Genomic DNA, 26,998 nt, shown 5'->3' on the forward strand with positions numbered 1-26,998 from the left:
GTCCTCCGACTCTTCATTTCCAATTATTTTGCTGATTGTCCCGTGCCTCTGCCAAGTTCTCATTAGTGCTCTCTACTCTTCCTTGTTATAGCATCTACCTGTCTACTTTCTTCAGAACTTTTCTGATTTATGCCTCTTGGTGATTTCACATATCTATCTACTAATCCAGCTGGTTAGATTACGTGCAGCTGGTATACTATATGTTGCTAATACTCTATTAAAAAACTTATAACAATATATAAAAAGACTATCACTGATAATATATTGAAAGTGATTACGTTGTATTTTAATAATATGTAAATGTTATTACATTCTTATATTGGTAACATATAAAAAGCCTATAGAATGTTTTCAATTAATAGGCCTCACAAGTACCTTGTCACTTTGATATAAACCACATGTATCAAAGCTTTTACTCCTTCACCAGCACATYCAGTGTCCGGTGCCTGTGTAGCTCCGCCAGAGGCAAGGCCTGCTGCCCCTTGGCMTTGCAGCCCCCACATCCGAGGGCTCTCCTGATGTCCATGGAATGTGGTCACACACAGAGGCTGCAGAAGAAGCTAAGATAGACTTAGAAGGCGAATGTGTTGAGGGACAGACTCCTTAAATGCAACTTTAAAATCTCTTTGCATTATTTTCCCTCTCAAACTCCGCGCCCAGCACCCTCCACGAGCGAGGTCTGAAGCACGCCGCCTCCGGCACCGCCCACAGCCGGGCGGAGGAAGGGCCGCGGCTTCACCGCTTCCTCCGGGCCGAGGGGCGGAGCCGGCTCCGTACACCCGCCCTTCCGCCCCCCGGCATGGCGGAGTATTCCTGCGTCAAATCCACCAAGCTCGTCCTCAAAGGGTCGAAACAGAAGAGGTGAGGAGCGGGCTGCCCGTCGCGCCACCCTTACCCGGCGCTGTGGCAGCCGCTGGGGCCGCGCACCGTGCCGGGGCTGGTGCAGGAGGCCGGGCCGGGCCGGGCTGGGCTGGGCTGGGCTGGGCTGGGCTGTCCCTCCGGCGGGGCAGCGGGTCAGGCCGGGCTGGGCTGTGCTGTGCTGTGCTGTGCTGTGCTGTCCTGTCCCTCCGGCGGGGCAGCGGGTCAGGCCGGGCTGGGCTGGGCTGGGCTGTCCCTCCGGCGGGGCAGCGGGTCAGGCCGGGCTGGGCTGGGCTGTCCCTCCGGCGGGGCAGCGGGTCGGGCAGCAGCCCCTGGCTCCGGCCGGGTCACTGATCGCTCCCGCAGGGCCCGGCCGTGAAGCGTGCGAGAGGGAGAGAGCGCGGTGSCAGAGCCGCGTCGGCGGCTCCTTCTCATATCTTTGCATCTCCCCTTCYAGCAAGAAAAAGCACAAGGAGAAGAAAAGGAAAAGAGAAGAGGATGCGGCAGAGCAGMTCGATATTGTTGGTGAGCTGCTTTCCAGGAGTTACGTGACAATCTGAAAGCTGTTGGGGATATTGTAGAAGCTGAAGATGTTATAGGACTTCGTAAAGCAAGAGCCACCCCTGTAGAGTGTATAACATGTTTTTTGTATGTTGGGATCTCCCTAGATCCCAAATGGAACTTGTGGCACTAATGGGATTGATTCAGATTATTAACAGTATTTTTTTTTAAGTGTTACTATCTTAACCAGATAGGAAATATTTGTAAGACAGTATACAAGGAGAAAATTTTACTGTTCAAAAAATGTAAAAGTCATAATTTAAGTTGTGCACATGGGAAGGGCTACCTAATAACTTTAGTGGAATTCTGTAGGACCCAAAAGTTCAAACCCAGATCGGTTTGAACAGCTGAGGTCTCAGGATTACAGGTCGCATATAGTCACTTAACAGGAAGATCAAATAGTGTCTCTGTGTTGTGCTGGAGAACCTAATAATTGGATATGACCCCAAAACTGCAGGAGACTGATCCAGAGGGAAAAAGTTCTTTCCTTGCAGGGTATATCTTCGCTGCATCAGCTGAATAAATCAAGTTGCTTTATGGACTAACATGAAGAAGGGATGAAGCACAGGAGCTTGTAGCTAGGGGTGACAGCAGGTAGAAGAGCAGGACCTCCCAAAGCAGCAGCAGCAACACCATTAAATTGGCTCTGGACTATAAAATAATGCACCAAGATTGTGGGATAGCAATAGCAGTTTTATCTTTAGGCTTTTAAATTTCAGAGGCGATGTGGAAATGTAATCTCTTGAGCTTTGTAATCAGAAGTTGTGGTTACTCTGTTAATAAACAATCACGGTTTTGTATTACAGGAAACTGGTGGGCTGTCAGYAATTTTGGTGAAATTACAGGAACTATAGCTATAGAAATGGATAAAGGAGCTTACATCCATGCCCTCGACAATGGYTTGTTTACACTTGGAGCACCACATAAAGGTTTGTTCCAGAAAATATGAAAATAAGCAGTTTTAATAAAGAAATACCTAAAAGCATAGRACTAGCATCACTTCAAGGCAAGCAGTGTTACAGCTAAAACCGGTTATAATGCCATCTAGCTGAAGCTTGCAGATGACTTAAACCTAGTGACTTCCATTCAGTTTCACCCATCTGGTTTCACGCTGGCTTATGTATGCARTAAATTGAACTGCATTGGAGATGATTACCTGTTTAAGGCCATATCACCTGCTGGCTAAAAAGCAGTATAATTTTTATTAAATCCTATAAAATGTTTATGGTGTCACTTGAAGAGTGAAACTCATGGTAGATGAGTTTTAATGCTTATTGCTGCATCCTTAATATAATTGTTTTGCCACTGTACAAGAGGACTGCTAATATGCTGGGATAATTAGTTTGAATTTGAGAGCCCTGACTCCAAGCACAGACTGTTCCAGAATCCTGACAGTGGTGTGTGATTCATCTCCAGCGTGATACCAAAGCAACAATGGCCATATTCTCTCTTTTTAATTTTGAGGGATGGAGAAGCTAGCAGTTTTCAGGATACTGAGTTGAGTTACCAGAGCTGAATGCATTTTTTCATGGAAGAAGTCACATTATAAGGAGATTAAGGTTTTCAAAGCCACCAGAATTACAAAACATTCTCAATTATAAATTTCTTCACACAAGGATCATCTTTGTTTTGTATCTTATTTTAAGCACTCTAAATATATGAACATAAATCAGCACTTGCATTGCTTTATTAAAAGTGAATGCTCAAAAAGGAATTTTTAAAGAAATAAATACATTCAATAGTAATTAGCACTGGTCAATGTTTAATTCTTCTTAATACTGCTGTATTAATAAATACTATTTAATAATATTATTAAATATTTTACATTTATACTTGATATTTGAATAATGGAAAATTCATTCCTCAGATGATGAAGGTCCTAGTCCTCCTGAACAGTTTACAGCAGTAAAGTTATCTGATACAAGGTAATTACTGTAATGTTTCAAGTTTTGGTACTTGTTATCTTTGCATTTTGTGAGATGGCCTTTTAAGACTCTCTTCAAATACATTGTCTACTAATAAATGTGTTTGTGATGTGTTGGATATTGCCAATTGTGTGAATTAAAAACACCCTTCGCTGTTTTCCTGCATTTTCTCTTTGAGGATTGCTCTCAAGTCTGGTTATGGCAAATATCTTGGTATAAATTCAGACGGACTTGTTGTTGGACGTTCCGATGCAATAGGATCAAGAGAGCAATGGGAACCTGTCTTCCAAGATGTAAGCTGTTTGGACTAATTTATTTGATGTTGCTAGTGTTTGTATTTTGAGTTAATCTATGTTGATGGTTTTTGTCTATGAAGTAAAAGCCTTTTGCAATCCCTTTCGTATTGTAACTTACACTTTTCCAACTGCAATGCATTTACTGTAATTGGAAGTTTTTAAAATACTTCCAATACTGCATTTTGGCAGCTRTAAGCATCTTGAAAATGAAGGAGCCAGGAAGTCTGCTGGCTAGCTATTTAAGTATCCATACATAAAAGAATTAAACACGTTTACAGAGACTTTTGCTTCTCTGTTGTACAGGATGAATGTAGTAAATCAAGGATTATTTATAAACTCATTATACATAATGTATGATATTGTTTCTGCAGAGGAAAATGGCATTACTAGCAGCAAACAGCCGTTTTATTAGATGTAATGAAGAGGGGGACATAGAAGCCAAAAGCAAAACTGCAGGGGAAGAAGAAATGATAAAGGTAATCTGTAACTTCTACAATTAATACAGGATTGGCAGGTATACTCAAACATGCAGGTGTCTGTGTGCTATGATTTCCTGTTAATACAGTTATAAATACTTCCTATAAGCTGATCTGGCCACAAGAAAGGCAAATGAGTTTAAGAGATGCATAAATTCTTAGTACTTCCTGTAGATATAGGAAGGTGTTTTACCACTCAGGAGGACAAAAGTGTTTTTGTGATCTTCCAGGTAGTTCTGAACAGCTTGGTACAGGAGAGGAATTATGACCCAATCAGGGATAGAGAAGGGTTTACCAGAATGATGCAGAAGGGGAGATCTCTTAAGTGAGTCAAAAAAGACTATTGACTTTATTTGAACATGGAAAATACATATGTCTCTCCAAATAGTTGTCTAACTAATAATATTTTGAAGTCAATCTCTGAATTGTCCCTGCCAAACTTAAGAACTGGAATAGTGCTCCTTTGAGATTAAGGCAATAATGTCTTACTGTAGTATCAAGGATTACACTTAACATTTCCCATATTTCAGGCAGGTCTTACTTTTATTGCAGTTGTCTCTGGCTAACGATTAATTTGAAAATTGTGAACTTGAAAAGTCACTGTCACTAACTCTGTTATGGAGGATATGTAGCCATCTTTAACCTGTAACTTACAGTTTTTAAAATACAGTTTTCCTTTGTGTTTTGGATGTTTTTTCTTTGTTCTTTCAATTATTAGATTCGTACTTGTGCTGAAAGAGAAGCTAAGAAGAAAGATGAAGTTCCACAAGAAGACAAAGGAAACGTTAAACAGTGTGAAATCAATTATGTGTACGTACTTTAGAGCTGGTAACAGACTCAAGTACCTTTTCTCACTTCTGATTGGGGCCATCTTTGGTGGAAGGGCCAGACTCCCACCCAGCCTTCCACTCACTTTTCCTCAGCAGGATAAGGGAAGGAAACAGGATGAGAAAGCTCATGGATTGAGATAAAAGAGAGATTCTGTACCAGATTCTGTGCCAGGGTTAACTGTGAAAAATTAGTTAAGTTTATTGCCTGTAAATGGATTTGAGTACTGAGAGACAAAAATTAAAAACACCGAGTTTGCTTATCCCATCTCCCCAGCTTTGCTTCACTCCAGACTCCTCTCTGCTCCTCCAGGCAGGATGGGCTATGGCTCAATGCATTGTTGTTTCTTTTAGCCACTTCTTTCTTTTCCCACTTTTTCCCTGTTCTGGTATGGTCTTATTCACAGGCTGGATATCTGCTCGCAATGCCTGAAGCGTCTCCTTCCTCACCTTCTCTGTACTCKATGTTCACACTGCCATTTTATATTTTTGGGTTCTTCCCTTCTTCTGTGCCTGTGTGGCATTTTCCCTTTTAAAATATGTTTTCATAGATGTGCCACCAGCTTTGCTGATGGATTTGGCTGTGTCCTGTAGTGCRTGTGTTGAGAGCCAGCTCTGTCCAGCACAGGGCAGCCCCTGGCCATTTCTCACAGAGAAAACTCCTGCAGCTTCCCTACTGTCAGCACTTTGCAACTACATTCAATACATTTTTGCTGCCTGATTTCTTGTGCTAGTAGTTGAAGAAGGGGCTCTTTAGAATTTGTAACCACTTCAATCTAGTCACATAGGAGCTCATTCTTATTTAGACTTCCAAAACAATCTGAATAGTTTTCACCTACAGAAATCTTAGTGCAGCATTGGTACTGGGATGGTTTGCTGGATTTTACTAGGTCAGTTAGCTGTTTTAACAGAAGCTAAGATTCTTATCACATGTTGTATGAAAAACAAATTTTTAAAKAAGTTTCAGTTCTTTACTTTTTATTCTTCCCCCTTACAGGAAGAAATTCCAAAGTTTTCAAGACAAAAAGCTTAAAATAAGCAAAGAAGATACAAAAGCCCTTAGAAAAGCAAGGAAAGAAGGCACTTTTCATGAAATGCTACTTGACAGGTACTTCAAAGTACAAGAAGTAATGTATTGATTAAAAAACTACTGGGAGATGGAATTACAGTAAAYCTGGGTACAGAAGAGGGCTAGATTTCAGGGGGATAGGTTACTGAGCATTTTTCTGCTGGTGAGTGTTATGCCTGAATCCTGGGGGCTGCTGCCATTTTTTTTTTTCTAACAATCTGGATTTTCACTTACTTAGCTGATGTTTGCAGGTTTGAATTTACCTGTAAATTAATTCTTTTGGAAATCTTTAACTAGGTTGTTCAGTTTGTTTAGTGCAGACTTGTTCGGAGTTTAATTTTTTGTTGTCATAAAGATTAAGCTATTTTTTAACATTTTTCACTACCTATGGCACCAGAATGTTTTGGAGAGGCAAAAATCGCATTTTAAAGAATAATAGTGTTAAGGACAGTCTTCATGTTTTCTAGTGGGCTATTTTTTTTCCTCTGAGCTGAGACTAAAGAAATAGTCTTGAATTTTTAAAGCCTTTTATGTAAGTATATAGTATAAATATTTACATTAATTCAGTGGGTGAATGCAGAAGACTGTTTTTGATAACTGTGAGTGATGTGAGAGCACTCCTGGGCTCTCACAGGTGGTCRGCTTCAGATCACACTGAATCTGAATTCTATTCCTCAGAGGAGACACAATGCAATCATGATTTGAAGGGACAGACAAGGTTAACTTTAGACATAGCAGTTTTATCTCCTTAGCAAAACAAAGTTAATTAACAAATCCAAAGTTTTGTTAGGCCTTTAGATGTGCTTTGAAGTAAAGTCTTAAAAAAAACTGTTTTCAATGTATGTAAGACACTTTGAGGCAGATAAAACACCCAAGTGTAATTGTATTTGGCCTTAATCTAAATCTTGTTTCATTCACTCTTTCCATACAGGAGAGCTAAAGTGAAAGCAGATAGATACTGCAAGTGACATCCAGCTGGTCCGTTTTCTTCTGCATCTTTGATGGCAGGGTTAAATTGAAAATGAGTAAAATATTTTATAATTGTTTTTTATTTAAGGCATTTTTTTAAGTATCTTCTGAATTGTATTAAAATTCTCTCATCTATTACTAACTCAGTTGTAAAATCTTATTAACTGTATCACTTGTGAATATTTGGCTTGTGTTAAGGGAATTACTCCAAGAAAAATTAAAGGTATATCAATTCACAATGGCAAGCTATTTGCCATATAACTTAGGCCCTGGGAGACTGTACACTGATTTAGGCCAGAGAGAGAGTTCCCTGACTTTTAGTTGCCTTTAGGACAAAATCTAGAAATAAACAGATGATTGTTTGCAAATTTTCCTGGCCAGAGTCTGAGGAATTCTTGGATAAAAATACAGCATAGCTGTAAGATGTGCTATTGAAGAGAGGAAGAAAAAAGTTTTAATTTTTCTCCAGAGCTCCTTAGTTTGGTCTAGGATTGGGGATTAGGGCTCACTAACTAGTTTTTGTCGTAGGTACCACGCTACATGCCCCACCCCAGAAATACAAGTAAATTATATTCAACCATTGCAACATCACAGACCTGGAAGTGGTCTGCTGCCAAAACATCTCCARAAACACTGAGAAAGAGACACCACTGCAAGGAGCAGGCTGTGGGCCAGAATAAGTCAAGGGACTTCTGTACGGTCTCTTACAGTGAGATAGCACAGGAACTAGGGTCTGCGGAATTCACTGGAACTTTGGTCCCAAGAAAATGRAATCAAAGGTCTAACAAAACAGTGAAGATCAGTGTGTGTATTTAACTGTTGCTATAAGGAGTCCATTTGTGTATTTTCCCCATGGAGGTATTCATGATGTCATCTTGAAGATACATCCTGGCATCAATGCCTTAGGATTTTAGCTTCTGTATTTTTTGTGTGTCTATACTCTTGTAATTTTTTTAGTGTACAGTGTTCTCCCATTTTTAGACAAAACAATTCGTCTCTTGGCCCAAAACTCAAGGACACTTTACTGTCTCAGGCCCCAATATATRGAAACAACAGTGAATYGGGGGGAACAAACTTGGAGTAAATTACTTCATTACCTGAAACTGTAATTGGAGAATTAACCCCTGATGTGCAAATGGACAAAACTTARAAAGCATGAAAAACCTATGACTGAGTGTCCATTTTGGGTGTAGCCCCTGGGTGGGTTGTGACTGCCCTGAATGTACTTGAAAGCCCTTCAATAAATACAACTTTTGTCAAGCCTCTGTTTTAGGTAAACTGGATTTAGGCATCAACATTAGTGTTAGCACAARGAGCTTTAACTGAACTGAAACAGAGGAAAGGGGGAAGTAATATGTGCAGCCCCTATGTATGGAGAAAGTGTGGTGGTACAGTTCTGGATGGATGAGTATGAGAAAGCAGAAGTGTGGACCTAAGTGCTAAGTATCAGTGACAAAAACTGTCAGTACGGTCTGTGAGTTAACTACATCTTAAGAAGCTTTCTTCTGATTTAGAAGTTTTTTGAAAACTGACAGAAGAAACCTAGACAATGAAGTGGAGGGCTAAGATACTGGTGTGGACCATGAAGGCAAGGCATTCTGATAGGAACATAGCAGAATAGCCAGTCAGAGAAGGTGACTGGTTCTGGAAGATAACTCTTAAACTGAGAATTTGTTTACCAATGGAAATACTAAACCAGAAGCACAGAGGCTTCAAAAAAATATGCTATGTAATATGAAAATGGCATCATTTTGTCTTCAGTGCATTCAGAACAAGTTTTCTATTTTCCCAAGTCACTTTATTTTCTGTTAAAAATGTACAGAAGATGGTAAAGMATCTAGACAAGGATAGCAAAGTCCCTAGAAACTGTCTGCTGCAGATGCAAAAGATGCACGAAAGAGGTTGCAGATGTTCAGAAAATAACAGGACCAACTTAATCAGACTCTTTCTTACTGTAGCACATAATCTATTCAGGTATCTGGAAGTAAACACAGGATTATTGTCTTACATGTATTTGTTTTCAACTGAAAGTATTTTTCAGCCGCTATAGAAACTGCCTGATTTCCTGTTTTTAAAGAACGCTCCCATGAAAATCTCCTGCTGCACTGAGGTTTATCTTGCTGCACTGTAATTTTCCTCAGTTTCTAAATCCACAGATTGGTTCTGTATCTTCTTGCACCAGTGCTTAATGGTTTTCCACTTTGATCTCTAAAGCTCCATGCAATTCCCAGATTCTGCTTTGAGCTGGCTCCTTCCTACACTGTTACATGCCCTCCATCCAAGGCTTTTCCACATAACAATACATTTTTTATCCTTTTCTGTTTCTCTATTTCTGCAGTTCATGCAGCTTTCCAATCAAACTTCTGCCAAGGACTTCCCTTCTTGCCACCCCCGCTTTGTTTTGTAAAGAGAGTACATTGCATAGGCAATTAAGTCACGATGTTAAAGAGTGCATCATTTGTTTTCTTTGTGCCTAAAAACACGTGACCTATCTTAGGCGCTGCAGAGAGCACATGAGACAAGCTAAAACATAGGCCTCCTGGAAGGTTTTGAGTACTTTTTTGTGGTGTTTCCACCAACTGTTGCTGACATACACAGTCATTAAACATTCATTTGTTCACATTAAAATGATAATGTTCATACCAAAATGACAGTATKCACCTGATGCCTGAAAAAGGCCTAGAAACAAAACCCCATAGACTGGTGTCTGTAGAGCAGGTATTTGTTTATTACATCGCTGGTGTAGTGCTGCAGGTGAGGGGGATTTCTCCTCCTAATCCACCTGCCTTTGTTTTAAATTAGCACATATTTATATAGTAAGCATGGTGTAACATAAACATTGTCACTGCCCCCCATATACCCACCATACACCCACCACTATACATGGGCATGGAAATACATGATACCATAGTTTTACAAGTGCACATGTGTCAACCTCAATTCAGTGGTCGCGGGGGTCTCTCTCTAATGAGATACCATCCTCTTCATCATGGTGGACTTTTAACCTTTGTCTTCAGCGCATGCGCAGTTGTGACATTCATGGGTTTTTTTCTAGTCCTCCGACTCTTCATTTCCAATTATTTTGCTGATTGTCCCGTGCCTCTGCCAAGTTCTCATTAGTGCTCTCTACTCTTCCTTGTYATAGYAYCTACCTGTSYACTTTCTTCAGAACTTTTCTGATTTATGCCWCTTGGTGATTTCACCTGTCTATGTACTAGTCCAGCTGGTTAGATTACGTGCAGCTGGTATACTATATGTTGCTAATMYWCTATTAAAAAGCTTATAGCAATATATAAAAGGCTATCACTGATAATATATTKAAAGTGATTACATTGTATTTTAATAATATRTAAAAAGTTATTACATTCTTATATTGATAATGTATAAAAAGGCTATAGAAACTTTTTATTTAATAGGCCTCATAAGCACCTTGACACACATACGTATCACACCTCATTTGGCTGCTGGTTTGTACTTGTAGTAYAACAACCTGGACTGGTGGAAGGTGGCCCTACCCATAGCAGAGGGCTTGGAACTAGATGATCATTAAGGTCCCTTCCAACTCGAACATTTCTACGATTCTATTAAATAGACACTMTTTAAATAATAAGTAGAAGGCAGGGTTATAGACGGATGCATCTCATGCCCTGTGTTTCTCATTAGTCTTGTCTCCCCCGTTGCCCGTTTCCCGCACTCCTAAGCCCCAAGATGGARAAAAATCCTTCCTCAAGAACGCGCCTGCCTGGCATCCTTCATTACCACACAGCCAGCCTAAAATCTCCCCAGGACACAGAGCAATTAAAAATCCCAGTACTGCTGAAGTGAAAACTGGTATCACGGGTTTTCTSTCAGCGTTGCCAAAGAGAGGCGATTTTATTTGCCTCTTCCCTTCCGTGGATGCGCGGGTAGAGCGAAGGGCCGTGCCGCACGGTAGCTCCCGAGGCGGGCGGGCAGAGGCGGTGCGGTGCGGCGCTCCCTCCCCCGGCGGGCGGGGCGCTGCCGTGTGTGCGGCGCTCCGGGAAGCCCCGAGCGGAGCCGGGCAGGAGCATGGCGGGCTGGGGCCGGGCGCTGCTGGCGCTGCTCGTGATGGTGCAGCCCGCCTGGGCGACGGACCCGGTGAGCCTGGCGGGGAACGGGCAGGGCCGGCGGGAGCGATGGCCCCRGGTCTGGCGGGGGGGACGCGGCCGCCGCCGCCCTTCCCGGCGCGGGAGGCCGGGCGAGCCCGGGAGCCCACGCGTGTGGATGAGCGGCAGCGCCTCGCTGCACCCAAGGTCTCCCTGGCTGGGACATGGCTCCCGGGGCGAGCGGGAGGGGCTCTGCCGCGGCGGTGTTTCACAAGTCCTTGCTCACTCCTGCGCTCGGTTTCGTGTGCGTCTGCAATGTCGGCGCTGCCCTGTTACACCACAGCAGCGACTTGCAGAAGGAAAGTTCGGAGGGGCTTGCTGGAAGTGCGCGCTTCTGAATCTGCTGAGTGTATTTGCTGTAGTGCACTCCACGGAAGGAGAGTAGAGAAAGTGGGCTTGGGGTGTTGTTTCTTGCTCTTTTCGCTGTTTGAGGTTTTTTTGTTTTTTTTTTTTTTATTTTTAACTGAAGAAATGAAATATTTAACTTATGGTGGAATTGGGAAGCTAGGAGGGCGGGGTAGTCATTTGGAGCAGGCTGGCTTCCATCTCCCGGGCTGCTCTCACTTCCTGGTATATTTTTATTTTTTATTCCTGAAGCAGCGAAGCACTCTTTCATGTCTTCAGTTCCTGAATCGTCTCGTCCTCTGTGAATAGGACAGTTTTTAAATATTTCTGTATATCAAAATACTTTTTGCAATCTGTATTTAAATATTTTGGGAACRTACTACCTCGTTTATTCTTTAGTGTTTACTCGAAGTCTTTTTCTAGTCAATTATGTTGATGTCAGGAAAATTAGTATGGGTTTTGTGAAAAGGGAGAGCTGCAGGAAAGGTCTGGAGACATCTGGATGGCCCATGTTCCTTAGTGTCTTTTCTACACAGAATTGGGCTCTCTCCCCTCTCTGCTCTTCTTCCACTCCCATCCTACCCACCAAGAATAGCTTCCCAATTCTGTAAGCTCTCTCCAGCTTAAAACACCTTCAGAATTTTAACTAAAGGTATCCTGGAGTGTGGAGTCATAGGAGAAAGTGCCAGCTGTCAGCAAAGTATTAGCATTAGMGCTTGATTTGCATTTGATTGCACTTAGTACATCTTTGCACTTACACAGTATGCCTTGTGTCCAGGCTGCAGGTTGTGCTGCTGTGCTGCCTGCTATTACCCTTGGATATTTTATTTTTCTTTGAGATGGAGGGATGCATCATTTGCTGAAGAATTGTTGTCTTCCTAAGTGCACCTGATTGGATTCATCTCCTTAAGAAAGAATATGGAAGATAAATGCCTTGAATTTCATCTCAGTGGTGCAGACTGTCAGTCCCTTTAGCTTTCATTTAGGCCTGTTCAACCAAACTGACCTTCTTGTCCAAACAGCAATTTAAATTGTCTTGGTTATGATTTCTTCAGTACTGTGAGAGTGCTCTTAACCTCTGTGAAAGCATTAGTACTCCTGCAGCACAACAGTGTTGCATTGGCATCATCCCATCAGGGAAGAGGAGTGGCGAGAAAAATGTGTTAGATCACAGAGTTCTTACACCAAAGGATGTTGACTGTTACAGATTGACTGAAAAGACTGAATGAAATGTCCTTAAACTATGGAATTGTATTTTATGTAATTTTCTATTTATTTTCTATTTATTTTTATATAGGAAGGTGATAAATATAAAATATATGAGTATTAAGGAGGAAAGTCAGAGGTGGTCTACCTCAAAAATATTTTTGAGGGTAATAAAGAAAACGCTGGTATTCCTTAGACTGGACAAGCTACATTCAGTCTATTTCATATTCATGAAATCAGGCTAGGTGTCAAAACATTTACTCAGCAGTCACTAAACCATGCATTTATTTTCTCTACTGCAGTCAATAATAACTGTTACAATTCGATTTTTTTCCAAGTTTGCCCAATTCATCCCAACAGTTTGCTAGTTATTTGGTTTCTGTCCCACTTTTTTTTTAATACAGTCAATCAAAATGTAAATCTGTGGTACTTCCACTTTTTATTTCCATCTTTCCCCATACCATGTTCTATTTCTCCTTCACTGTGTCTTCTTCCTTTTAGTATTTTGATCCTGTGCTGCCACATGTCTGTTTTTCTGTCATTACATACATCCAGATTTAAAAGTCAGCAGTATATAAGATAATCAAGATATGCAACCTACTGATAGATTTTGAAAAGCAAAAAAAAAGGGGAGCATTAAATCACTTTTCAAGGATAGCTGTATTCCTCTTGGGGGTTCAATATGTRTTTGAAAAGCACATTTATAGTGGTAACCTGCTGTTTGGGTCCAGCCTCCAATGGCCTTTTCTAGGGGACCACCTCTGGCTCATTGGAAACTGGAGGTGATTCTGTCGTGCTGGAAGGATGTTCCTGCTTTTCTTGGACAGCATGTATTGTTCTTCCAGTGTCAAGGCTGTGCAGAGGGGAGGACCATGCTGGCCACAGTAGTAACTTCCTAACTACTTATTTCAGTCTGCTTGTAAAAAGTGCTTGATGGTTTTTCTGCTGCTGAAAGAAAATTCTTTACTGTTGTTTTCTCTTTTTTTTACCTTCTCAGAAAGCTTTGCAGTTAGTCTTTAGCTGGTTACAAAATACAACGGTTTTTTAGTTGTTTGTGAAAACTTTGTGAAAAAAATACAAACCTAAACACCCCATTTCGGGTTTTTTGATTGTCTTGACATCTTTTTMAGTTGCTGCCTGTGTGCCGGGATAAGCCATACAAGGAGCTGCTGAGATCACTTGGTTTGTTTTTCACTGAACAGACTGAGGGGAGACCTCATTGCAGGCTGCAGCTCATCAGAAAGGGAAGTGCAGGGCAGACACTGATAGCTGTGTCTGTGTCTTGTTGCTGATCAACAATAGAACCCAAAGGAGTGGCCTGAAGCTGTGTCAGGGGAGGTTTAAATTGGATGTTGGSGGAAGATTTTTCACCCAGAGGGTGGTTGAGCACTGCCTGTCAGAAAAAGATGCATTTGGACAATGCTCTCAGGCACAGTGTGACTCTCAGACTTGTCCTGTGCAGGACCAGGACTTGATCCCTGCGGGTCCCTTCCAACTCAGGATACTCTGTGATTCCACACTATAATAGTTAACCTAAATAAACAGTTAATGATCTCTAATTGCTTCAGATATCTCAATCAATGCTAGCAGTTTTGAGAGATGTGCAGGTTGTTTTAGGAATTACTGACTTCTTTACCTTGCTTTGTACATGGACAGATGAGAAATCTAAAAATACCATGAGTAAGGAAGGAACATTTTCTCTGTTCTCACTCCCTTTAAAGGTTGTTTTCCTTACCTCTTCTGTGGCTTAGGTTGCAAAGCACCGGGAAGATCAAAATAGCTGCAAATAGCGGATTAAAATCTCAGGAAAGTGCCAGGAGTGACATAACGTTTAGCGCCTTTAGCTTAAAATCCTTTGCAGTAAGTTTTGCACAGGTGCACCTGTATCCTCTGTGAGCATGGGCTATACTGACAGAGCAACTGGATTCTCATGCACTTTGGCTAACTTTTTTGTTAGAGGCTTTATGTGTCAGGAAACATACTTTGAGAGAGGTYTTTTCCTGAAGGTCCAAATCTGTGCACCCATTGCAGTAGGATGTATATATAATGTTACTTTTTTTCTGATGGATTTTAATATTGCAGGATGCAAGATTTCACAAGACAGTTGTGTCAATACTGTTAAGCATTTGTCTGGCTTTGCACAAAACCCTCTGACTTTTGTTGCCTAATTAGTCATCTGATATCCCTCCTATCCTCCTTGTTTTGACACTTCCTCATTTTGAAAATTAAATGGCCTTTTGTGTTTGACCTTTTGTTCCAGCTGTGCAAAGGCTGTAACTGCGCTGCAGTGAAATCTAGGAAACACATAGCTGCTGGTCCTGTATCTTCATTTCATGTGCTGGAAAACCAAAATTCATCTCATCCTTTTTCCCAGCAACTGRAAACAATAGAGATAACATTATAGCACACAGAAATCAATCCCAATTTAGAACWGCTGTTTCCAGTTGTAACAAATCATGCTATTGTTTAAAGTCTGCGGCATTGTATAAGACATTTTTTCTGCATTAATGCATGAAAAGTAGATAATGAGATTAGCCCAAAGAGAGCACTGACATTAGTTAACGTCTTTGTCCCAGTTACGTAGGTGCTGGAGATGTCGCAGTTTGGTGGAACCAGAATGCATTATAAGGACACACTAGTAATCTAATTAATACAGCCTCATAAATATGGGAAATCAAGCATGGGGGGGAAGTTGTGGAAGGATCACTCCATATTTTGGTTTCTGTCTCCCAAACACCTGTGCTTGGGGAGCTTTTCTACAGTCTCCCAGAACAGCACAGATCCCTTTCCTTTTCCCTAGTGAGATATGCTCTAAGGAGCTTATTGAACTTCTCACATAGTTTAGGGACCAAATCTGGCCTGCTCTCAACTAGTTTGAAGCACAAGTGCAGGTGGCTAGTAGGCATCTGCTTGTATTTCACTGAGTAAAATACATAATTCTAGTTGTGGTGTGTATTATGTATTTATATGCATGTTTCTTGTAATTGATGTGGAATAGCACCTTTGCATTCCCTTTGAGTAGGCCTAAAGTAAWTCTCCAACTTTCCTTTGTAACTAGCCACACTCAGAGGAATGAAGGTATATTTTTTTATTACACTCCTGAGTTGTACCCCACATAATGTTTAGCACCACTTCAGCATCACTCTTCCACACTGAATCCAGAGGTGTGCTGTAATAGCTCATTCTGCCAGCTGAGGGATTTACCCAAAGTTCCTTATGCTTTCCCTGCCCCAGCTGCACGGTGCAGCTTAACACGAAACATAATTAGGAGTGGCACTATAAAATGGGATTATGAATTGGATGAACTGAGCAGACTGGTCCGTGCTGAGATCTGAGCTTCCTCAGCTTGTATAAAGGATACGCTTTTGAAGTGTTCATTATACCACAGAGTAAAAATAAGGTTATATGTTTATCATACACTTGTGCTTGCCCTGGAACACATGAGACAAGTTGTCTGAAGGTCTGTCAGGCAGCATGGGGAAGTTGCTGCTGATCCCTCCTCTTYTGTATTCCTCTGCACCCTTTCTAAAATCCCAAGACTTTGAATTGACTGATTAGTCCTAAAGGTTTAGTACAAAACCAAGTCTACTAGAATAAGTGTTTTAACAAAGAAGCTAAACAGTAATGTTTCATGTTTCACTGTTTTTACAGTATAGAGAAGAGTGCAGGAGTAAAATGTACCCTCCTTCAGGACCAACGTAAGTAATCTGATTCAATTTATCTAGCAAATTATAGAGAATTTGAGATTTGCAAACCTAAACACAGTTTTTTTTCTTGAAACTTTTAGCCTGTTGCAGATCTGCCAAATGCTGGTTATGGGTGGAAAGCACCTATTTTGTCAAATGTTTTTTCAGATCCTTCTTTAAATTTGATCTCTGGTGTTTTATCTTTCAGGTTCAAAGGGAATATACCTACATACGTCATAAATCTTGRTTTACCTCCCAGCAAAAGGTGGGATGACTTGATTCGTGACAAAAAAACAGAGGTACGRAATGCAGAGCTTGCTCTGAAGCTTAGCAGATACAAAACTAGCACATAGCCTTTTATTTTAAGAAAAATTTTAAAATGAATACAGGTGCTAAAACTATCTGAAAGTTAGTTGGCTTTTGTAATATGGCTCTAGGCTAGAATAATTGTTTGAGTATTTTTTTTCTGTTTAACACTTAAGCTAGCAGCATCAAGTGTAGAGGCACTGGTGTTTGGGATGTAGAGGTCTAAAAAACCAGTGTGCTATAGACGAGTGTGTGCCATTCCATTTGTCCATTCTCCTTGGTCATGAAGTAGTGCAGAATGAAGAGGGAGAAATACAACAAAGAAACGGCTTTGGTAAACTGAAGTGAAACTGAGGCAGCATCCTTTCTCTGCGCCTCCCTACTTCTCTCAAAACAGTGCATGAGATGATGAAATGGCAGGGGGGGAAATTAACTTCCTGCCCTTTTCAGGAATCATGTTTGTAGCACTGGTGTTTACATARCACAAATATTCTTCTAAATATTTGAGCCTATTCACATTACTTAAAATAGCTGTTGTGAAGATTGCTGAAAATTCAGTTCAGTAATATTTAATTTCTTAAACAATGCCAGGGCTTTTTTGCTATATTCCTGATGACTTCAGCCTTTCCACTCTGAAAGCCAGACAAATTCTACTTGCATGCTAACATTTTTTTAAAAAGTCTCATTTAAGCCAGTGGCAATTGCAAGCTTCAGGTTTCACCTTAAATTCTGAGGAGTTTTATCTCTTGTGTACTTTGGAGTTAGATCACAAGGAGTGGAAGTCTACTTGCAGTCATTCACATGTCACAAATGGAAAGCATGTGCTTTAAATTTTTCAAGTGTTTTTGGGTTCAGTAACATCAGGGCTTAAGCAAAGTGCTTATAATTAACATTTTGAAAGATTGAAGAGTGTAAAGTATTAAAATGTGATCCAAGGAGCAAAAGATGAGGATGATTTTCTTGTAATTTGTTATTTCTGATAGAGGGACATCTCAGATCTAATCTCAAAGTTACTTTAATAAAGCTTGAAGAGTGATTCTAGTGGGGAGTTAGGGGTGTTTTTCTCACCAAGAATATGACATTTAGAACTTTATTTAAATACGTATTTTTCTCAACAATGTGTTTTTTTTTGAAAAGTCAGTGAAGGAGTTTTGTTAGTATTCTAGCAATTCTTACGCTTAAGATCTTCTATTCAGTAAAAGCCATYGTTCTTTCTAGCTGAAGACTGTGGTCCAGAATATCAAAGATATAGCAAATACCTTCTTCCCCAGTGGCAAAATTGTTGACATAGTGGATCACAAAATAGTAAGTATTTTCAGCTTAATTATTTTATTAGTGTGTGCTCTGACTACAGAATTAGAATGCCTCTAAATCTGGCAATTAAGAATTGCCAAAGTTCTTAATTTGCAAGTTCTTAATTCCACTTCCAGAACAGAACAAAAATGCTGTTTTAAAGAGTCATTCTGAGATTTTGCCTTCCTGTCTGAATGGCTCTGAAACCATCAACCAAAAAATGCATGTGTCTCTTCCTTCTCTAATTTTTCCTAAGATCTTTTCAAATTTGAATTAGTAACACTAGACAAATACACTACTTAGTTACTGTAGTAAAACACTTGGCCATGTTCCACTTCTTGTAAACAGTAAAATCAGGTTTTGAAAACTGTAATAAATGTCTGATTACAGGGACAGCTTTGACGAGGCCTCGCCTTTAATCAGAATCAAATTAATTTTTAAGTAAGCTTTGGCATGGAACAGGGGAAAGCAATGTAGGGTTAGGGATGGCAAAAGGCCAGATCTCTCTCCCATCTTTCATTGCAGCCTGTTTTGTGCCTGAGTGAGGTCAACACAAAGGCAGCTTTTAAGGTTGTCATACCCATGTGTGAAAGTTAGGCATGCCCATAAACACTGGCATCAAACTCCATTACAGCTGAGCTTTTGATATGTATGAGTCCTACTTCATTCTGTTCTGTCTATTGCTGCTGAGAGAGACTCTGCTGATATCCATTGCTCACGTCAGTGTTTTGAGAAGTAARAGTTTTTACTTTCCTTGAGTATGTACTTGTCTTCCAAGGACTCTGCAAACATCCTCAAGTTCTATGGGCTGCAGAGAAATTAAACACTCAATAGTTGTGAGAAAAGAGTACCTGTTGGGCTGACATTTGTTGTACATAACAAAAAAGTGTTAATTTAAACATATATTGTACAAAACTTTTCCTTTCAGGCGCATCTGACTGCCACACTGCCTTATCCTTTCAATGAAGAACTCCAAGGGATTGCAAATTCATCTGGGATTCCTTTGGGTAACAGTTTCCAAGACTTTTCTTAACCTAATGGAAAGCTAGGAATGCAGACTCATTTAAATTTAGTGTATTTACCAATCTGCAGTTAGTTTTAGTCATCTGTGACTTTAACAAGCCATTAAATAAGCAGTTGAGGCAATAAATTTCATYTCAGGCTAAACAAAAACAGTGTTTTAGAGGAGAATTGAATAAAACACAAGCCTTTTATCAGGCTGGGCTTCTCTGTAGAGTTGTAAATACTTACTCCTAAATTTTGAGAACTGGAGCAASTGTCAGCTCCTGTGCCCCAAAATTTGAGGGAATCCTTTATTTTTGTTGGTTTTGCACAGAGCTGTGTGCCTGCTGTTGACAAATAAAGAAGGCAAGGCTTAGTTTCCTGCTGTGCTTTCTTTTCTTTGTGATCCTTGCCATGTCCTTCTGCCTTCCCTCTGTACCTCCTGCAAAGAATGCCATTCCAGGTGAAGAGCAGGCACCAAATTCTTCCAGAATTTGTGTGGAGAAGGACCATTGCCTGTTTGCACTGCTTCCCTCATACAGGAGCAGCACACCTGCTGCTAGGCCACAGTTCTTATGGGGCCATAGTGGTACATATAGCAACTTTCTTCTTTCAAGTGAATTTTATAGCTTGTTTTGAAGTTTCCAGAGGAGGAAGTAGCAATGACTGTCAGCTTTGTGCATGATAAGGCAGAAGGTCAAGGGGTTCTGATTCTTCTATTTCCCTTTCAGAAAACTGTTAATTTTGCTGAACCRGTAATTTTAAAGATCAAAGGAGATATAAATTGAAAATTTTAACAGAAATGTTACAGAAAACTGAACTTTGCAGTATGCTTTTTTTTCCTAACCATTTTTTATATGTTCATGGCAAAAGTTTCTACCTATTGACCTTTGGTTTTTGTTCTTTTTTCTAGGGGAAATTGTTATTTTTAACGTCTTTTATGAAATTTTTACTGTATGTACATCAATAGTGGCAGAGGATAAAACAGGTAATGCAACTCAAAATAGTGTTAAAAGTTCTTTTAATGTACAGGAGGGTCCACCTCAATTATACAAATACAGTCCTCAACTGCACGCAAGAAACTCCAGTAAAGAGACTAAAAGCAATGATAATAAAAAGGTATTCCTTGAGAAAGGGAATAAGAGTTCACAAGTTTTTTAGGTTAAAAAAACACAAAACCACTTTCAAAGATGGTTTGGGTTTGGTTTTGTTGGATGGTGGGTTATTTTTTAATAGGTGGTGTTTGTTTTTCTAGGGGAAAGAAACACCAGCTACACTCCTGAAACTTCCTCAGTGCCATGCAGGATTTTGCATCTAGTTTCTAGATATTTCTGTTTCTATATATTGCATGTGTATGGTGGTAGAGGAAATGGACAGTCTCTTCTAAGAAAAGAGTTTTTCATTCTCCTGCTTAGTTCTACAGCCTTTGACTGCACCTGCTCCATTTAGGAAGTTTCTAAGGGATTCTCAGAGTGCTTACAAATGTCACACTTTTAGAGGAAGCTCAAGGTGTTGCTGTTGCATTAAGATAATGTGGAAAGGTTTGAGGCTGAGATGGACAGCAGTTTGCAAGATTACTCAGTTATGACAAAACACTTCTCTGACCAGAAAACCCCTATCATTATGTTGTGGTTATGAAAATGGCAAGTGGAGAATGCTATCTTCCTTGCTCAGTTTCCCAGGTATTTGCCTGCTTATTCATTTCTTGGATTTCTAAGCTGAAATTTGAATATTTCTTTAAAAATTTTCTTTATTTGTTTATTTATTTATTTATTTATTGTTGTATAGGGAAATTGTACCATGCCAGAAACTTGGATTTTGGACTCTTTCTAGGGTAAGAACTTAAACATCTGATTTATTTTTCTTTAAACACAAAGAAAATATGATCTGAACTTGAAATATCTACATGCATTCTTTGAGTCTAACTGATTAACTGGATGATGGTAAAACTGTGACAACTAATTCTGCACTGTTTGTTGTGAAAAGAGGCTAAAATTGAAAGGATTTTTCTGCTGATCCAATGTCAAACTGCCCCAAGTGCATCAAGAATAGCTGTGTTTTGTGTTACTTTTTTCCTCAGCTCCAGTTCAAACTGTCTCAAACCAAAGAATGGCCCATGTAACCCGATCTCTGAGGCACAGTGTATCTTGATCTTTACATGATAAGATGACACATCAATTTTAATGGATGCAGTGAATTGGGGATTKGTGTTTCTAAGGTTATTTGCTTTTCATCCCCTTCTGCCCCCAGTTACTGTCCTGTACTCTACTGGTACTTCACATCATTCTCCATTTCCATACAAACTCTGTAGTTTGTTGCCCATTAGTTCTCCTTTCATAGCCCATGATCAGGTAGTTCARCATTTGCTTTTATTACTCCAGTATGTTTTGTAACATCACTCATCCAAATGATGCTCAATGCACAATTGGAATTGAAATGTTTATTAAAATTCTTACCTTCCTGTCAAAAACTCACATGTTGTCAGCTGTAACTCCACCTATCCCTTGGTTTGGCTTGTGTCAGACTTCTCTTACTTGTCAGAAATACTGTGAACATGCTTCCTGAAAATTAAGGAAACTTTCAGAGCTGGTCCCTGAATCTGGATTATTTCCAGAGAATTTAAGAGCCTGCTAAGTACTCTTTATCACCCTCTTAACGCCTACAAACGCCTACAAACTGGTCTGGCTTATTTTACCAACTAGAATTGTACTCCCCTTCAAGAAGAGCAAATCCAGTAGTATGTGGTTTCTTTCCTGCCTTTGAAAAATAAGGATTCAAGGTTTGGTGTCAAGCGGTACCTGTAGCTGCCTTTGCCAGCAAGTACAGAGCAAAGTTATGTGTTCAAAACAAACCAGCTGTCATGGTGATACTGCTTAATCCTAAGCAAAATCTGTACTCATGGTTCAAACAAAACTTAGTTCTTTTCACTGSCTGCCTGTGAATGTAGACTTCATAGTTGTTCCTTGCTGGTGCTGCTCAGGTAACTACGGAGCAGTGAATGTAAGACATGAGCAAGATCAGAGGACAGGCATCATGCTGGGAAGGGAAGCCTTAAAAACTACTGAGAGAGGGAAGCTTCAAATGCTGTACTGTCTCCTGCAGGTGGGATGTTAAGAATAATTCCTGGACGTTAACTCGGGAACTGAAGCCTTTAGTGGTACTCTTGGACTTTCAGAGAAACAACAAAACAGTGTTCAAATCRACAAATTTTGCAGGATACATAGGCATGGTGTCTGGAGTCAAACCGGTAAGTGTGGGGAGGGGGCCTTGTCACTTTGTTACGAGTGCTTCAGACTTTCCATTAAGATTATAATTTTCTGCTTTCATGCTCTGCCTTGGGATGTTTTTTGATAAATTATCTCTTAATTGTTCTGGTGCACATCATAGCTACTTGAAGACAGATAAAAGAAAACCATGCTCTACCCTTCCTTGTGAAAGGAGATTGCCTGAATGAAATGTGTCTGTTTGGWCAATTCTTAMAAACAGAATTGAATTTCGRKGTTAACAGGAGTGAATACAAATTGCTGAAGTGGTTAGTTTCTTCCTAGCTAATAAGCTATTGCTGTGATCCCAGAGGCAAAATAGCACATGTGTGCTATTTAATTCTTTCTCCAGTCTTGGAAAAGGCARTCCTACATTTAATATTTTTGGGGAGGGTTTGTTGAATAGGCACCTGAAATCTGGGGTGTAGATATATCTTAAAAACCAGCAGTACAGAACTATATCAGGGTGTCCAGCTTACCACAACTTCTCCTTTTCTACATGCTCGCTCTTTATCTTCTATTATAGGTAGTCTTTCTTCTTGTAGACTGTTTCTGGCATAAATCCCTGCATTATACCTATCTGGTTTTGTCTTCTGCTCAAATAAATTGGGAAGATTCAATTCTGAAAATKATTCAGTGTAGCTGAATGCAGTTTTTGTCTGAAACATTATTTGGAGAATGAGATTTGAATTTGAATTCCGTGTTCCAARTAGCATGGACTGCACTGGGTGAATAGCAGTAACATCTCAGGGACACTTGGCACTGGGACTTAAACAATCTGCTTTCAAACAGAATAGTACTCAGAGGTCTGAGAAGAAGGTGACATAGAGCAGGGAAAGGAAGACTGCTAATTCAGTGATGCAACACAGACCAAGAGGRAAAAGTGGCCACAGGCTTGACTTGCTTAGCATAAAAGCTTGCCTTGCTGATTGCTCTGCCAGGTCAGAAAACTCATTTCTAGTTATTTAAGCTGTGATGAATTAGGTTCTTCCCAAAATGAGCTTAGTCTTGCAGTCTGTTACTCAAAGGGGAAGTCTTAACAAAAAAAGAAGCTTTGTTGACATCTAAATTGCAATGCTGCCTCTCGTTTATTACTGGTACTTGTGGGCTGGCAATGGCTGAAGGTTGGCTTGTTTAATGCCTTTCAGAACTTGTTCACTCTGACAATGAATGAGCGTTTCAGTCTTGATGGTGGTTATGTGGGTGAGTAATTTTCATTTCTTTCATTATTTCTGCACAGGTTCCCAGAACTTGGGCRTACCAGTTGCCTTAATAAACAGGCACACAAATGGTGAAAAGAATTCAGATCAGTAAGATAAAAAACAGCTCATTTTAAAACCAGCTGTGAAAGTTAGAATAGCAAAAGTGAACCATCTGAAAACAGATTATTGTAACCAGTAATATTTTGCAGGAATCTTCGAATGGTTTCTTGGTAGAAGAGATGGTATGTGGATGGGCTTTCTTACAAGAACAGTATTAGAGAATGCTACAAGGTATTCCCTCTCCCTCTAAATATTATGCTCCTTTAATCTGCTTTGCTTTCAATGAGCATGAATACTGTAATATTCACTTATATAAACAGCTTCCTGGTATTAATAGTTCTGGTTAAATAGTTCTGGTTTTGCTGGAACTTGGGAGCAGAGGCAAGGCATCACACATGATCCCTCTAWTTTTTTTCTCAGATTTCTTTTTTTCCTGATGTTGGTATCTAAATGCATAACAGCATTCTGATCAAAGCACATCCAACAAATACTAATAYGTATCATAGGAAGTAAACCAAAACAAACCTAAATGCACTAAATCAATTCAGTTGAATATGACACAGTATGTCATCATTTTATTCATGTTTTAAGTGTAGAAAAAGTGTAAAGAGCATCTCTAAACAAATACAAAATGAGAAGAGAAGCTTTGMTTGAATGAGCTCCTTTATTGTGATCCTGTGTTCTCATATGTGCATGAAAAGGGAAGGCTTAACTACTCAAATTTTTCCTGCATCTGTGACACTTGCTCTTCAGTGCTTGGAACCATTTATAGCATTTAATAGTCCAACACTACTTTACCCACAGTTACCAAGATGCAAAAGACAAACTGGCAAAAACAAGACTGCTGGCTCCAGCTTACTTTATTCTGGGTGGAAAAAATTCTGGAGAAGGGTGTGTGATAACTCGATCCAGGACAGCTGCTCTGGATATCTGGGAGTGAGTATGCTTGACCTCACACCTGACTCAGTCTTCAGGAGAGGACGGGTTTCGCCARTAATTGTGTCCTCTGTTTATTGTGACTTCTGCTGTACAAGAGCTCACTTCTTTACCATCACTGAAAAATACCACAACAAGCTTAAACAAACAAACTGTCCATATATAGTATATACTGTATATATGTACWTACTGTATACTTAGAGAAGCAAAACACAAACGTAGATCTCTTTTCCAGCCTTGATATCAAGAAGGGCACATGGTACGTGTTAGAAACAAACTACGATCGCTGGAAGCCTCCACTGGTACTGGATAATCGCAGAGAACCTGCAATGAAATGCCTGAACCAGACAACACAAGAGGTAAACATCTCCAAATACCTCATATTCTGCTGGTTTGAAGCTCCTGAGTTACAGCACTCACCTGACACAGCTGGGAGCATTCAGGTTATTTTCAAGCACAGTTGTAAAGACAGAAGTGGCTGATGATTTTGTGGTAACTTGTCTCTGCTTCTGGGTTATAAGCTATCAGCTGGCTCTTTATATAGAGGGGGTTGTGGGTTTTTTTTTGTTCATTTGTTGATTGGTTTGGGGGTTTTGGGGGGATTCTTTTGGTTTTTGATTTGGGTTGTGGTGATGGTGGTTTTAGGGAAGATTGAGTTTTGAGGATTCTTTTTCGTTTGATTTGGGTTTTTTTTACTTTGTTTCGGGCTTTCTTTTCATCTGGGTGGGTTTTTTGAAAGTATTTTCAGCAGCTGCAAATGCAGGATACACCTAGAGATACTTTGATAAAGACTTGTATATTTCCAGGGCAGTTTTACACCAGTGAAAATCAGGTACACACTCTCAGGCAGCAAACACACTTTAGTGTGCCATGCTCTACTAAGATCTGGTCTGCTCAAATTTCTGCAGCCCACATTCTTCTGATATCAAGATGTATGGGTGTCATATGCTCTTAAAGCTGTATCTTACTTAGTTGAGCTGTAAAAAAGTTAGTACTCAGTATTTACATTAACAGGTTAATGTCTCTTAACATCAGTGTATTACTTTCTTTCAGAACCTCTCCCTACCAGCAATTTATGATGTTCTCTCCACAAAGCCTGTCCTCAATAAGGTAATTTTTCTATTTTTGCAGGAAGTTCAGAGTGGGGGGCAAACCACTAGCTGATGTGCATCTAATGAGGATGCCACAGTGGTATTTTTTTTTGTGAAAACATGAATGTAAAAGCAAAACAAATTTTGTATTACGTTGTAAAAGCAAAATGTAATTGCTGGAATAGTTATTTCCCACAGGCCCTACAGTGTTAACTCTGAGTAGCCTGAACCCTTTCCTTATAAGTTGGCTCTGGTTTGAGGCAGCAGCGACTCTACAGACATCATGAGGACCCTTCTAACCAGAATTAACCCATGATCTKTGCCTTTGTAATTTGCATAAAATAAGTTAATGTACCTCATGATTCAAGCATACTRTAGGCACATTATCTTGGCAACAGAAGATGTTTTAGTCTGAACTTGAAGTTTTGGTGTTTAGGGGAAAAAAAATGAAGGAAGGAGTGAGAAGTGTTTTTTAATGATTAAAGTTAGTTCCTRTGTTAAGTGGAGTCGGTATTCTTGACCGAGGACACAGACAATTCATACTTGGCATGTTGTCGACTAATGAAGGTAAATGCTCATTTTAGTAGAACTGTTCAGCTGTATCAGAGAGAGTTTGTTACTATTTCCTGTAATGTGTCTTATTTTCTTTTTCTCCTTCCTCCCTCCTGCCTTTTAGCTGACTGTGTGCACAACGCTGATGGAGGTGTATAATGGTCACTCAGAGACTTACCTGCGTGAATGCCCAGATCCCTGTAGTCCTTGGTAGCCCTGTACCTCTCCTGTGTTGGAAGCTGCTTGTCCAAATTGGCAGTCCTCCACGAAAAAATGCTTCTGGAAAGAGATTGCTCAGGCTAACTCCTTTCTTCAGAAATCTAATGGCTCSATAGAAATGGCAAGCGCTTCTAACAATGAAGGACCCTATCACAGCAGACTTTCTTACTTTGTAACCAGCTGTTCTGCTGACAAGAAATGTATCCTCATGACTGTCTGGTGTGATTTTAGCCATTTCTACCAAATGAGTTCAGCAGTTAGTTCTAGATCTCTTCAGTCTTGGCAGTATTCTTGGTTTGTTGTTGGTTGTGGGTTTGTTATTTTTKGGGGGTTTTGATTTTTCGTTTATTTAGATTAAAATCCTTGTAAAGCACACAATTTATAATGGCACCTTCCAAGCATCAAAAATAATTGGTTATAAGAAGACCATCTGAGACAATACAATTCTGTTATTCTTTCTAGGAGACCTTAAGATTAATTGCTGTTGTTCTGGTATAATATGAGGATATGTCTGATATGCCCTTTTATAAAATAACCTAGCAAGTGTCATGTTTAGTCATAGAAATAAGGTCTTAGGGAAATCTAAAACAAGATCTGAGCCAAGAATGTGCTGGCACTGATGTATAGCTCTTTTGCTGAAGCTCTTTCTGGCCTGTTCACAAATGTGGTTTTTTAATACAGCTTTTTCTGTTTTCTCAAAAAAAATCAAATACTTACACAATAAAGAAAAAC

At 40.0% G+C, this 26,998-nt stretch overlaps 2 protein-coding genes across 2 annotated transcripts; both read left to right on the plus strand.

The window, feature by feature from the left end:
- The first annotated feature begins 752 nt into the window (after window positions 1-752).
- Window positions 753-7,352, plus strand: FRG1 (FSHD region gene 1). Its single transcript, XM_057382305.1, has 9 exons — window positions 753-861; window positions 1,316-1,383; window positions 2,226-2,348; window positions 3,287-3,344; window positions 3,523-3,637; window positions 4,012-4,116; window positions 4,835-4,926; window positions 5,941-6,051; window positions 6,944-7,352. The coding sequence occupies exons 1-9, from the start codon at window positions 800-802 to the stop codon at window positions 6,978-6,980; spliced, it is 771 nt and encodes a 256-aa protein (XP_057238288.1). The 5' UTR covers window positions 753-799; the 3' UTR covers window positions 6,981-7,352.
- Window positions 7,353-10,955: 3,603 nt separating this feature from the next.
- On the plus strand, window positions 10,956-26,959 carry ASAH1 (N-acylsphingosine amidohydrolase 1). The gene is made up of 14 exons (XM_057382306.1): window positions 10,956-11,097; window positions 16,308-16,354; window positions 16,551-16,641; window positions 17,867-17,953; window positions 18,870-18,948; window positions 19,857-19,931; window positions 20,732-20,777; window positions 22,046-22,190; window positions 23,355-23,409; window positions 23,618-23,699; window positions 24,273-24,404; window positions 24,640-24,763; window positions 25,458-25,514; window positions 26,172-26,959. Exons 1-14 carry the CDS (start codon window positions 11,029-11,031, stop codon window positions 26,259-26,261), a joined length of 1,179 nt encoding a protein of 392 aa, XP_057238289.1. The 5' UTR covers window positions 10,956-11,028; the 3' UTR covers window positions 26,262-26,959.
- Window positions 26,960-26,998: the final 39 nt, after the last annotated feature.

This window comes from Malurus melanocephalus, unplaced genomic scaffold (assembly GCF_030028575.1).
Source record: "Malurus melanocephalus ecotype Western Australia unplaced genomic scaffold, MMel_1.1 scaffold_563, whole genome shotgun sequence".
In the NCBI taxonomy this organism is placed as follows: Eukaryota; Metazoa; Chordata; class Aves; order Passeriformes; family Maluridae; genus Malurus; species Malurus melanocephalus.